This window comes from Octodon degus, unplaced genomic scaffold, assembly GCF_000260255.1.
Source record: "Octodon degus isolate 3935 unplaced genomic scaffold, OctDeg1.0 scaffold00262, whole genome shotgun sequence".
In the NCBI taxonomy this organism is placed as follows: domain Eukaryota; kingdom Metazoa; phylum Chordata; class Mammalia; order Rodentia; family Octodontidae; genus Octodon; species Octodon degus.
The window spans coordinates 2,480,097-2,493,907 of record NW_004524838.1 but is presented as its reverse complement, the minus strand read 5'-3'; the positions used below and the strand labels follow the sequence as shown (position 1 = coordinate 2,493,907).

The window sequence follows — 13,811 nt, the reverse complement described above, 5'->3', positions numbered from 1 at the left end:
CGCCGCGGGCTCGCGGCGGCTGCGCGGACCGTCGCCCCCTCCCCCGCCCCGCCGAGTGTTTACGTGGAGACGAAGATGGCGGCGGTGACGGGGACGGCGCGGCGCTCGCGGCCGAGGACGATTCGCCCGTGAGCGCGGAGAGTGGTTCCACCCCAGGCGGGCGGAGCGCCGGCCAGGCCGGCCCAGTCCGCGGGCCCCGGAGCCTGCCGTCCTACCTCCGTCTGAACCGAGCTTTCCTTCCCACCCCCCGCCCCCGCTGTCTCCCACCCGCCTGCCCCGCAGAGGCCATGGAGGACGAGGAGAGGCAGAAGAAGCTGGAGGCTGGCAAGGCGAAGGTAGGCGAGCGGGAGGCGGCCGGGCGCGGTGGGAGGCGGCGGCCGGGAACGGGTGGGAGGAGGCCTGGGAGCGGCGTCGGCTGCAGCCCCCGCGCGCTGCCCCGCGAGGGCTTGCTGCTGGGGCTGCGTGTCTCCTTTCCCCTCCCCGCCCTTCTCTCCCATTTCCAAGAAGGGGGAAAGCCCACTCCTCACTGCCTGCGCGGTGATTGAGTGGTGTGGCTCCCTTGTCGTGAAGGCTTCAAAACCAAACCCAAGCCCACAAAACCCTGGTTTTCTGTGTTGCAGTAAGCTGGTAATTGCTTTTAAATAGCCAGCCACTTGCACTTTTCTAGGGAGCTTTCTAGGTGTGACACGGGCATTGTGCTTTCCAGCATGGGGATTTGGGGCTTTTCTTTATTCGGTGGGGATTTGTGCGCTGATCATCAGCTTGGCTGGCTTAGGTGGCACGCTGGCACTCTTGGGTGTGTGTGACTGGCCTGTGACAGCTGCCTCGGCAGTGGCTTGAGTGTGCCACAAGTGCCAGCTGTGAACTTGCCTTTAGGAGCGTTTTTCGAAGCATGTCTTTGTATGTTTGTATTTGGAGGTCTTTGTCATGGCACATGCTTTTGTGTCATGTGGAGTAGAAGTTCTGAGGACTGAAAGGTTCCATATACCAAGTAACACCTATAGAATTTTTGCTTTATAATTGTTTTAGCTATCTATCTATATCCATATCTACATATTTATACCTATATCTGGTGAGTTCCGATTTTATGTGTCTGTGTGCATACGGAAAATCTTTGTGAAGCAAACAATATAGCATTATACACAGTTACGCCTTCCTTGGCATTCATGAAAAACTTGACATAGAGAAAATGCACATTGAATAGCATATTCCTTTAAGTGTTTGAGCATATCATGGTAGCCTGAAAGATTCCTTTTCTTCCCTTCAATGAAGTAACCTTTTATAGATTATATTGTCTTTAAATTACAACATAGTTAACAGTTTTTCTTCTCTTCCTTTCACCTCATGCCCAACAAAGGAAACCAGGTTAATGATTTCAGTAATCAAGAAGAGTCATGCTGCACGGATGCAGTATTGTAGTGGGTGCTCATCAGTTTGTTAAAGAAATACGTATTCACCAGCTTCCTATTTGAATGTACACTTGGCTTTCTCATAAGCTACCTGTCTTATGGTCAAGGCTTGAATGCTCAGATGTGGCCAGGTAGATTGCTTTTCCTCTAGGATCTATACATGGAAGAAAAGACGAGTCAGTGCATTTGCAGAAGGCCAGAGTTGCTTGCGTTTGTGCAGCCTGAGAGGCTGAGCAAGCTTTGTGCTTCCAGGGAATTAGAAGAGGAATGTGTGAACCTTTCAAAAGAATTGAAGCTCTGTTAGACATCTTAATTGTAACTTCAAAATTTTTACTGCCTCTCATCAAAAGTACCTTTACTAAATATGTATATGAGACAGTCCTTTTAAAGGGTTTACGTTGGGCAGTCACATTTCATAATAATTAAATTGTGTGCTGCCAACAGTTCATTTGGAAAAATAGAATTGTAACTTACCTTTCAAAATTCTGTTTGTGGGCCATCTTTTTTATTAGCTTAACTTTTATTATAAATTATTTTGTTTAGAAATGAGCTTGGTTGTTGAGAAATAAGTGTGAGACTAATACAGCAAGATACGTTTGCTGCAGTTTTAGCCACACAGTGTAAAAGCATTTGAGGTAACCTTTAAAGATAACACAAAGAGAATTATTTTTAAGTTATATTAACTCAAGGAATACTACACAGCCAGTAAGATTACAAAAACTGATGTGAACATGGAAATAGCTTGAAAACAGCATTATCAAAACACTGTATACCTTATTTTATTTGTATAGGCATGTATGTTTTTAGATTAGGAGCAAAAAAAAAATGGTTTATAAATTAGTTATTCAAGAGCTGGGAGTGTAGAACACGAGACTGAGTTCAGTCCCCAACACTCCAAAATATGATAAGTAGTTACACAGCAAATCTGTTGTGAATTCTATTTTATGCCAGGAGCTGGGAATACAGAAATGGTGACAGTATATCCTATCCAATTGCTCATCATTGTCAGAGGAGCTGTGGCATTCTGCATGATTTTTTTTTTCACGTTTTGTTAAAAATGTTTGATGTTACTACCTCATTTTCTAGAATATTTTACAAAGAGACCTCTTATACTGATACAGATGTGGTCCAGCGTAGTCAGTGCCTATCAAATAGTAGATATCCAATTAATATTTGCTTATTGAAGGTATGAGCAGAATGACTAGTGAGTCTTTAATGAGTTTGGCTATAATTTTGTAACAGTAATCCAGAATTCTCTTAATCATATTGCTAGTGTCAGAAATCACTAAAAATGATCATTGTCCAACATCCATTCAGAGATATGGTTCTCTACATGCCTCATTTGTTCTTGAGTATTGTACTTGATAACTTAGTTTTACAAACTACAACTTTTGAATCTTTTTCTTTGTAATTGTTATGCTGTTTAGTTGAAAATTTACCTTTATATAAGCTTTATAAATGCTATTTTAAAAAATACCTTATGGAATATCTTATGAAATTTTTTATATCAACCGAAGTCTGCAATAGTAGGTGAATAAATTATATATAGAGCCCACTGATAATGGCAGGCTTTGAAAACATTACAAAGAAAAGTGTACACAGATAACTGATATATGAAGATTCTTGAAAGAAAATCCATGAAGATGTCAGTTGTACCTCTCAGGGTAGTGAATTATAAGCAGTTATAATTTTCTTTATACTTTTAGTATTTTTCAGTTCTATACAGTCAGTTCATTTTATGATCAAGAAAAAATGTTCAAATTCCAATTTTAAAAACAGTAGAGGCTTACCAAACTATAATAAAGAAAGTGTTGTATTGTACTTGTCTAGCATGAGTGACACTCTGAGTTCATTCCCAGTATCAAGAAAATTTAAAAAACATTGTATGAAGCATAGAGTAACTGGGTTAGTCTCTCAGTTTAGGGTCTCAGAATAATTCTTACTCCTGTCCTTCTTGTGTTATATGGTTGCTATTGTATATTATTTGACATTTATGAGTCTCTTTGCTATCAGTTTTTTTTTTTTTTTTTTGGAACCAGGGATTAAACTCAGGCCCTTGAGCTTGCCAGACAAGTGCTTATTCTACTGAGCTATCTCCCTGGCCCTTTCCTGTCAGTTTTCATTGCTATGGACTTGTTCATCTGGCATTGCTTCTTCTCACTTACTTTTTTTGTGATGTGCTGTTTTACATTTGTTGGGATAAAAGAACCTAGAAACAGGTTAATAAAATGGTTTGTAAAATTAAGGGCCAGTAGCGCCTGTAGAGTAGGCTTTATGGCGCTTCAGTGTTTCCTTTACTTGGTGGCTTTTTGGTTTGCTCTTGGATCCTCAGCTGTGTCCTCTTCCTTGATGTTGCAAGAACCATGACACCAAGATGTGAGACATTGCTGTGTTATGAAGTTAATATTTTCAGAGCAGGACTCACCTCATTTACAGTGTGCTCTAAGAATGACACTGCATAGACTGTCCTTGTGTTAAATCAGACTACTTCAGCTGCACTTCAAATGACTTCAGTTTTTACAAGTGATGTTATTTACAGTTACATAAAGAAAGCATTGTGATATTAATGAGCAAATTAGATGACAGTTGTATATTTAGTACAAAATTATTCCCATAAATCACATCAAGTATATTTTTTAAAGTTCTTTTATTATAGCAGAATCCAGCAAAAACAAAGTTTTCTACTGGCTATTCAGCATTTATGGAATAGGCATTATTTATTGAATAATTATTAAAATTTTTCCAATGGCATGTATTAAATTTATAATTTTATGATTTTTGTTTAACAAGCATTTTTAGTTTGAAAAGTATTGCCAGTTTTGCATACTGTTAAGTGTAAGCTATGCTATGGTGGTGAATTTATGACATGCGTGTTGTTTTTCTTTAATACAAAAGATGTTAACATACAAGTTTGTTTTTTCTAAATTAAAACCTCATTTGGAGGTTTAATTGCAGGGTTGGCACTCTGCAATAAAAAGTGGGCTTGGGGTTGCAGGTTGGGCACTTGTCTCTAAAAGGTTCCCTATCACTATTGATAGCAGAACGTTTCAATTGCTGTGACTACCAATATTAGTTATGGTATAAAATTGTTCTTTGAATATTATAGATGCATTGTTGCGCAGCTAAGAAAGCTGTTCTACATCCCTGTTTTCTTTTAAACTTTCTTGTTTGTTTTAATACCTACATGCAAGTTTTCAAAGTGGATGCAGCAGTTTGATACCTTCATCAACATGTATATATTTCTTCATTCTTCATTCCAGTGATTTAAAACTGATTTATGACCTTCTGGCTTTCCTGAAAGAAACAATAATACATGATGTTTAGAGAAAGAAAATATGGAGGAAATGGGCAGGACAGGCTTCTTGAAATGTATATAGTATTTAAAAAAAAAAAAAAAGTCTGAGGGAAATCCAAAAGAATGGCAGGAGCCCAGGGAAGTGATAATGTTTTTGTTTGAAACCATTTTTGCCCCACTGTTTCATACAGTCCTTTGGGTGTCCTACTTTTTTTTTTTTTTTCTTCCTTTTTCAATTTCTTCTCAGCTGTCGGTTCCATTGACAGCACCATAGACCTTGGAAAAGAGAAAACACACAAAAGGGCAGGATAAATTCAGGGAATTGGGGGGAAAATTGTTTTCAAACAAAAATATGTATTTTTATAAATTAAAAAGTTTATAGTGAGAGCTATATTATGACTACAAAGCATCATTATACACTACTGATTATTGAAATATGTTAATTCCTTCCAATATGGCACAGGTAAAGTTCTAAGAATAAATTGTTAGACATTATTCCATCATTTGTATTTCTTAGTAGGAGACCTCTAACATTAAAATTAGGCTTCCTATTTAATTGATTAGCATCACTTAAAAGATTTAATTTGGAAAACTGCTAAAATTTTGAAAGCCTGTTTATGTTGACCGAGTGGAGGAGAGGGAGAGAGAGTGGGGGAAAGAGAGGGAGAGAGAGGGACAAACAGGCAGACAGACAGACAGACAGAGAGAGAGAGAGAGAGAGAGAGAGAGAGAGAGAACACATATGGGGGCCGGGGAGATGGCTCAGTAGAATAAGTGCTTCCCTGGCAAATGCAAGGGTCTGAGTTCAATCCCCAGTTCTGCCCAAAAAAAAAAAAAAAAGGAAAGAAAGACAGAAAGAAAGAAAGAAAGAAAGAAAACATATGAATATTTATAATAATCTTAGTTGGCCTGTTACCTGGTAGAAAAACCTCTGGGACTTGGGAGACATTTCCTCATTTGTTCAACAGACATTTTTGAACACCTACAACAGCAGCTATGACCTTTTACTTTGCAAGCATTTATTTAAACTTTTGCAAATTCTATGTCTTGTTTGTGGGACTAATTCTGCCATAGTATAGCACATAGATCACTACTTGTGTTTCACAGGATAAGTGAAATGATAGAGAACTTTTTGAATGCTGAAATTATAAAATTGTACAGAAGCTATGATTGTTATTGTTTTAGTTGATGTGAGACTCACATAACAAAAATTAACAATTTAAAAGTGAACAGTTCAGTGACGTAGTCCAACTTCTACTTAGCTCCAAAACATTTTTATCATCCCAGAATAAAACTCTGTCATCATTATTAATCTTTTGTTTATTTATTTATTTGGTCCAGGGTCTCACTCTGCAGCTCAGACTGGTAGTGATCTTCCTCTCTCAGCCTCCTCAGGACTGGGATTACAGGTTTGCACCACCAGTCTCAGTTTCCGGCCAGCATTGTGTGCCTGGGTTTCTGGGGCCAGCATGGCCTGTGGTACCCGGGATTGAACTGTGGTCGTAGCGCTTGCCAGGCAGGTGCTTAGACTACTAAGCTATCTCCCCAGCCCCTCTGCCCATATTTTTAATTTACTCTTTTCTCTAGCTACTACGAGAAACCACCAGTTTACTTTTCTATTTCTGTGAATTTACTTACTGTAGATCAGTAGCAGCAAACCTGTGGCAAGCATGTTCTTTGTTTTGCTTCTAAGACAAAAGATGTTAATGTGTAAGTTGTTTTTCTAAATCAGAATCTCCATATTTGGATTTAATTGCAGCATTGGCACTTTATGATAAATAAGTGGATTTTTGGTTGCTGTTGGGGCACTTGTCTCATAAACGTTGCTCTAGATAGTTCATCACTGCTCTTATAGTTCTTGTAAGTGAAATCATACAGTATGTGGCTTGTGTGTTTCTGGCTGCTCAGTATATTTTTAGGTTCATCCATGTTGTCGTGTGTATTGGTACTTAGTTCCCTTTTATGATTGAGTAATATCTTGATTGTGTATAGATCACAATTTGTTCATCCGTTTATCTACTGATAGCTATTTAAATTGTTTCCACTTGTCGTTTTTGAGGAGACTGTTGTGAACTATATAATTCTTTGTGTACCTGTTTATTTCTCTTGGCAGTTGAACTGCTGAGTCTAATGGCAATTCTGTGTTTGGATGGTTATTGTTGTTTTAACAATTTTATTGAGAAACAAATAGCAATGAGACAGATTCAAAACTGATTAATAGGACAGTTTCAATAATTAATACATTGCATATTGTTGTCTTTGTAGTGGTTATTCACAGTACAAGATACAGACATGATATCCTGTCCAAACACTATTAGTACAAATGTTTCTTCTCATTGAATTAAGAGAAGGTAGCTGTATATCTATCCTAACTATTTTGTATGTACAGATACAAAATGGTCCTTCATTTGTATCCCCTTTTTGTTTAGTTTTTTCATAGCTGGGTATTATTGTTTTGGACTGGGAATTAAACTCAAGACCTTCTGTTGGCTGCCGCTGAGCTATTATCCCCAACCCTTTTTTCTCTGAGAGAGTTACTTTTTTTTTTGGTCTTTTTGAGTGAGGATCTCACTGTGCAGTTCAGGCTGGCCTTGAGTTCACTTTGTAGCCCACGTTGGTCTCAAACTCGCAGTCATCCTCCTGCTTCAGCCTCATGAGTGCTAGGATTACAGGCATGCACCACCATGCCTGGGTGACAATTCTGTGTTAACTTTTTGAGGAATCACCAGTCTGTTTTTCATAGTGGCCCTATCATTTTACATTCCCATTAACAATGTATTAATGATTCCAGTTTTTCTATATTTCACCAATATTTAGGTTGTTTTTTTATTGTTGTTGTCCTAGTGGATGTAAAGTGGTATCTCATTATAATTTCAATTTGTATTTTCCTGACTGATGGTGGCATCGTTTCATATGCTTGTTGGTCATTTGTAGCTCTTTCTTGGAGAAATGTTTATTTAGATTCTTTGCCCATTTTTAATATAGTTAGTAACTTTTTCTATGTATTATAAATTATTAATATATGTATGTAATTATAGCATATTATACGTACACATACTGGGAGAGATTCTGCTTATCTGTAAGAGGGGTATAGACAGAAACAAACACATTTCAAATAGACTGTCTTGTTTTGTTTTTTTGTTTTTCAGATGTTGGGCTTAACAAAATTTAAACTGTTCCTTTTTTGAGTGATAGTTTCTTTGTAAATTGATTAGCATATGATGCTAAAGTTTAATTTTTTTGTGTGGATGGGCTAGTGAGTTATCCCATTCCATGGCCAGCTGGTTTACAAGCACAAGCACTTGGTCAAAAGGACACCTGTCAGACCAATTCATATCCACTGTGAGTAAAAAATAAATTATTTTCAGTAAAAAGGCCTGTCATTTGTATGTGTAAACATGGTAGACTTATGTGTATGTTTCACCATTCTATTATATTTTTGTTGCAGTATAGACCCTCCTTTTATTTTTTGTGGTACTTGTCACCAAAATACAACTTAGGATACATAATACCCATCAAGCTACATTGTGTAAAGTGTTGTTTGATTTGTACATGGATTTAATACCATGTAGAAGTGCTAAATATTTCAACTACTGAAAAATTTAGCATTGTTCCGGAGTGGTTTTGACTAGGTTCTTTAAATCTGTAGATTCCTTTGTACTGTGTGAAATTCCTTTTCCTATATGAACAATCTAATATTTGTTTTCAGTTGCTATTTGGTTATGAATCCTTTTGTTCGTTTATTGTTCATGAAATTTTTATGTGGTCCAGAAGTTTCTGGATAAGACTAATGTTTTCTTACTTGTTCCCCCCCCCTTTTTTTTTTGGTGGAACCGGGGATTGAACTCAGACCCTTGCGCTTGCTGGGGAAGCACTTATTCTACTGAGCCATCTCCCCAGCCCCGATTTTTCCCATTTTTAATAGATCATTTTTTTAAATTTAAGGAATTACTTTGACTATTTAAAACTACATTAAACTTTACAAAGTCCAATCTCTAACTTTGACCTTATAAATTATATTGGTTGCAGAAGTTCTCTTAACAGATTTCTGAAAACAACAGTATAAAATTTGGTCTCCCTTGTCTGTCTCTTGTGGCTCTGTCTTTCTGTCTCAGAATTGAACACAGGGTCTTACCATGGTAGTAGACCTTCAAGTTTTTGATATTCAACATACTGCAAAATTCTTTGTTTACTAAAGATTGTTTGTTGTGGGCTTTGTGATTAGTTATTCCTTAAGGGGAGGGGTCTTACTTTTATTTGAGCTGGTATTGCTTTATTAGTTATTTCTCCAGGAAAAACAGGAACAACAGATAACTGTAACTAAAATTTTAGTTCTTTATATGTATCAAGAAACAAATTTAATGTGTCAGTGTGTGAGGAAGCTGCCAGGGATTGCTATAGGCGTGGAGAAGTGATCTCAGTTAATTCTCATTGTTTATATTATATTGACTACATGCATATGTTGGTTTCTTTCTTTTCTCCTTTTTTTTTTTTTTTTTTTTTTTTTTTTGGTACTGGGGATTGAACTCAGGACCCTGTGCTTGTGAGGCAAGTGCTTATTCTACTGAGCTATCTCCACGGCCTGTATGTTGGCTTCATAAGAGTCAAGTTAGTAGACCCTCTTGTGGACAGAGTATTTGAAAATGTGTAAAAACTATAGGAGCAAATGTTATTGGAAGGAATTTTACACATGAAATAGTTTTAGCTGAAAATTACAGAAATTCTACTTTATATTCACAGGTAATTTATAGAAGGAGGGCCGACTAAATAGCTCAGCTGATTAAAGCTCCTGCGTAGGCAGACACAGGGGTGGGGAGTTTGATCCCCAGGCCTGCCTTGCGGGCCTCACCCCCAGGGCGAGCTGACACAGAGATTGAGACTGAGTGTGGTGGCAGGTGCCTGTAATCCCAGCACTTTGGAGGCTGTAAACAGGGAGGATCACTACAAGTCCGAGCTGTGTAATGAGACACTGTACACCCTGTGCACCCTATCCTAAATACAAAAAAAAAAAAAAAAAAAAAAAAAAAAAATTATTGAAGTGTGTGATGTGAAATCTTTTATACTTGCCAAACTAATATTTGTCTTTATTTGCATAGGTTTCTTTCATAACTAAAGCAAATGTCTAAGCAGTTTTAATAACTTTATTTTCTCTTTTGTTTTTTTCTTTTTTTATTTTTTGAGACAGGCTTTCTTGCTGTGTAGCCCAAGTTGTCCTCAAATTCACATCTCCAGCCTCCTGAATGCTAGGATTATAGTCATGTACTACCACCCAACTTCACTTTTCCTTTTTAAACAACCAATAATAATTTAAAAAATACATTTGAGAAAAAATAATTTGAGATTTATTTTTAGTGCAGAAGAATACATGTGTGTAAACTGAAAGGTTCAAATAAACAAGTCTCATGACTTTAGTCTTAAAACAGATAAGGCTACCTAAACTTATTTTCTCTAGGATCTGCATTTTTAAATTCTTTAATATAAGCACATTAATCCCATGTGTATATGCCTTAATGATTTTTTTCTTTACAATAAGTTTTGGACAATTTCATTTTGTGTATATTGGTATGATTTTATTCAAATTTCTTGTGCAAAAGGTTCGTTTTTCTTGGAAATGTGGAGTTACAAGTTCAACTAAATTCAGAAATCTTTAATCTTTAAATATTTATTGCCTACCCCTTTCTACTTTGATAATTCTAATTATATGAATATAAGTTTCTTGATTTTGACACAGAATGAAAAATAAAACTGAGGAAAAAAAATCCTATATGGCCTCATATTTTCTAGGCACAATAGTTTATATTTAAGAAAGTATTTTGATTAATTCTGATTTTCTTTTATTCTTCATACTTATAACGAAATTCAAACAAAATTGATTTTTAATTGAAATTTTGCCTCATGCTTACCTTTTTCTGTTCTAGTACTACAACCCAAAATAATCAGGATCGCCTCATCTTCTGTCATATTTATCCTCTATTCATTTTTTTTGTGTGTGTGTGGAACTGGGGATGGAACTCAGGCCCTTGCGCTTGCCAGGAAAGCACTTACTCCACTGAACCATCTCCCCGGCTCCCATCTATTTATATTTGCCTTATTTGGTTTCACATCCTGATACTAGTCTTAAAGTATTCCTTTGTTTTTCTTACTGTACCTAGTTCTTTTCAGTAATTTTATTTATTTATTTGTTAGTGTTTGTTTCTGTTTTATGCAAGTTGGTAGAAATTCAGAGAGAAGATCACAGGTCTGTCCTTACTATTTTGACGTTCTTACAGAACAGAAAATCATCCAGGATATAGTAAATGAAGTATTCATAGTGAAATATGGGGAACCATTTGTTCACCCATTTGGTAAATAATAGTTCTGTACTTATTGCTTGCTAGACGCTGTGCTAAGAGTGTAGGGTGTAAACGACATGGGATATGCCAGACACTCATTTTAGCTGGCTGGTAGGCTGGAACATAAACAGTTAATTATAAATATAAAATTTTTAACATAATTTTGGGTCTATGAAAGAGAAATATATGATTTTTTTTTTTATTGTCAGTCTTCTTGGATGGATGAGCATTGAAGGAAAACTTGAAAGGTGGAGAAGAACTAGGCAGGTGAAAAGGAATAAATGAGTAGAACTTCCAGGAGAATAAGACAAGATAGATAAAGCACAGAGGTATGAAAGAGTTTAACTTCACTGAGGAGAACATAAACAAAAGTCTTGCATTATTGAAGTATAAAACAGTGTGAAGGGTATGGCTGAAATGAGGCTGAGAATGGGATTCTATCTTAAATCTGATATTAAGGAGATTGAATTTTTTCCTGTGGGTTATGGGAATGTCTTGATGAATTATTAAGCTGGGCATTGTAGATGTGATTATACAGATTAAATTTATTTAAATTTAAAATTTTAAAATTCATTTTTAAGTGATACACAAAAAGATTTTTTTTGTTGATTATATTTTTTGGGAAGGGTCTACAGAGTGTTCAGGGTCTCACTTCTAGTTGGACTCGTAGTGATCTGCCTGTTTACAGCCTCACAAGAGCTGGGATTACAGTGCACACCACCACACCCAGTCTCATTTGCAGTCTCAGCACGCCCCGGGGGCGGGGCTGGCATGGCAGGCCTTAGGATCGAACTCCCGAACTCCTGGCCTCTGTGCCTGCTTGTAGGCGCTTTAATCAGCTGAGCTATTAGGCCAGCCCTGTATATAAAAAGATTATTTTAAGTCAATCAGTTTGTCAGCTTTGTGAAGAATAAATTGAGATAATAATAAAAACCAATCAGAAGGCTCCTGAAGTAGTACATGTGAGAGATTTTTGTAATAGGAATAGAAGTGGAGATAAATTATGAAATGTGCAGAGTAAAATCAGCAAAACTTAGTAAGGGAGGGAGCAATGGAGAGAAAGATGATATTGCTACTAAGATAAAAAAATAAGGAGGAATGGTTTCATTTTTGCTTTAGGTAAGATGATGAAATCAGTATTGGATATGTTATGTGAGAAGTTTATGATTCTTTTGGTTGAAATTTTCACAGTTTCTGTTGTGAAGAATAGTGTAATTGTAGTGATTATGAGGCTGCACTAAACCAGACCATCTAGGATCAAATTGTTTCTCTGCAAATACTTCCTTTATGACTTTAAGAAGTTACTTAACTTCTCTGTGCTTCTTATTTGCATCAAATAAGGATAAGAATAGAGCCAGGGGGGCCGAGCAGATGGCTCAGTACAATAAGCGCTTGTCTGGCACGCGCAAGGTCCTGAGTTCAATCCCCGGTTCTGAAAGAAAAAAAAAAAAAAGAATAGAGCCAGGGAGATAGCTCAGTAGGATTAAATGCATTAAATATGCATTGATAGCTTCATGTCACTATTCAAATTGGTGTGCTGCCACCAGGTGGTAGGTATACGTTACTGTTACACAGTCAAGCAGTTTTGTTGCCATTATAAATACTGTTATGTTTTTAAAAGTATAAAATACGGATTTGACTACAATAACTCAATATAATCAGTTTAATTCTGGTAGATCTCCTTTGTCCTAAACAGAAACTGATATAAGTTAAGGGAAAAGAGATCAGCATGTAAAGATGCAGAGATTTCTTTCTTTTTTTCTTTTTCTCTTTCTTTCTTTCTTTTTTTTTTTTTTTTTTTTTTTTTTCGGAACCAGGGATTGAACTCAGGCCCTTGTGCTTCCCAGGGAAGCACTTATTCCACTGAGCCATCTCCCAGGCCCATAAAGATGCAGAGATTTCTGAGGAAGAACAAAAGAGTATATTTTGGGGCCAGGGAGATAGTTCAGTAGGATTAAATGCTTTCCTGGCAAGTGCAAGGGCCTGAGTTCAATCCCTGGTTCTGCCAAAAAAAACAAAAACAAAAAAAAAAACACAACCAAAAGAAGTATATTTGACCTTACAGAAACTGAAAAGCCATTAGAAATTCATGCTGTTCTCTCCATCATTTATTCTCTTAGTTGGCAGTATTTTATATGCCTTTCTTTACAAATAAGCTTTGTTTGTCCACACATCAGTTTGTATGTGACAAAAAAATTATAAGGTATTTCCCAAGTTTGTTCTGATCTAGTAGAGTTGTTTCCCACTAAATACATTTTAATGTGCCTAAGGAGAGTCACATGAAGAGAAAATATTCTCTCAGGCTTTCACAGAGAGCAAATTGGTCAAGCAATGGCCATGACTCATCCACATGGTTGACACTCACAAAGGATCTACAAATGGGATTTGACTGACCTTATCAGATACAAAAGTTACATTACTTGTTATATAGGTCTTGCTTTATCTTGGACTTAACCATCCAACAGAAAAGTATAAAAACAAAGTATAAAAAGTAAAGCCATATTAATGTGCTGGGCTGTAAAAAGTTCAAGTCAACAACTTCTTTTTTTCTTTCTATTTTTGGGGGTCTGGGGAGATAACTCAGTTGAATAAGTTGCTCTTGCCAGGCAAGAGTTTATTCCACTGAGCCATTCTCCTGGCCAAGTCAACAACTTATGTCATTGCCAGTCTTTTTTTTTTTTCCCCATAATTTTATTGAGAAACAAATAGCAATGAGACAGTTTCAAATCAAATTGGTAGGACAGTTTCAATAATTAACACATTGCATACTCTCTT

General features: G+C 36.8%; 1 protein-coding gene across 7 annotated transcripts in view; it reads left to right on the top strand.

The window, feature by feature from the left end:
- Positions 1–12: 12 nt before the first annotated feature.
- Positions 13–13,811, top strand: part of Akap9 (A-kinase anchoring protein 9) — a 207,436-nt gene continuing 193,637 nt past the window's right edge. For all 7 annotated transcript variants that reach the window (XM_023706541.1, XM_023706537.1, XM_023706536.1 and 4 more), the window contains exon 1: positions 13–335. In XM_023706541.1, the coding sequence (XP_023562309.1) occupies positions 288–335 (48 nt within the window). In that variant the 5' untranslated portion in view covers positions 13–287. The remainder of the gene's footprint in view (positions 336–13,811) is intronic.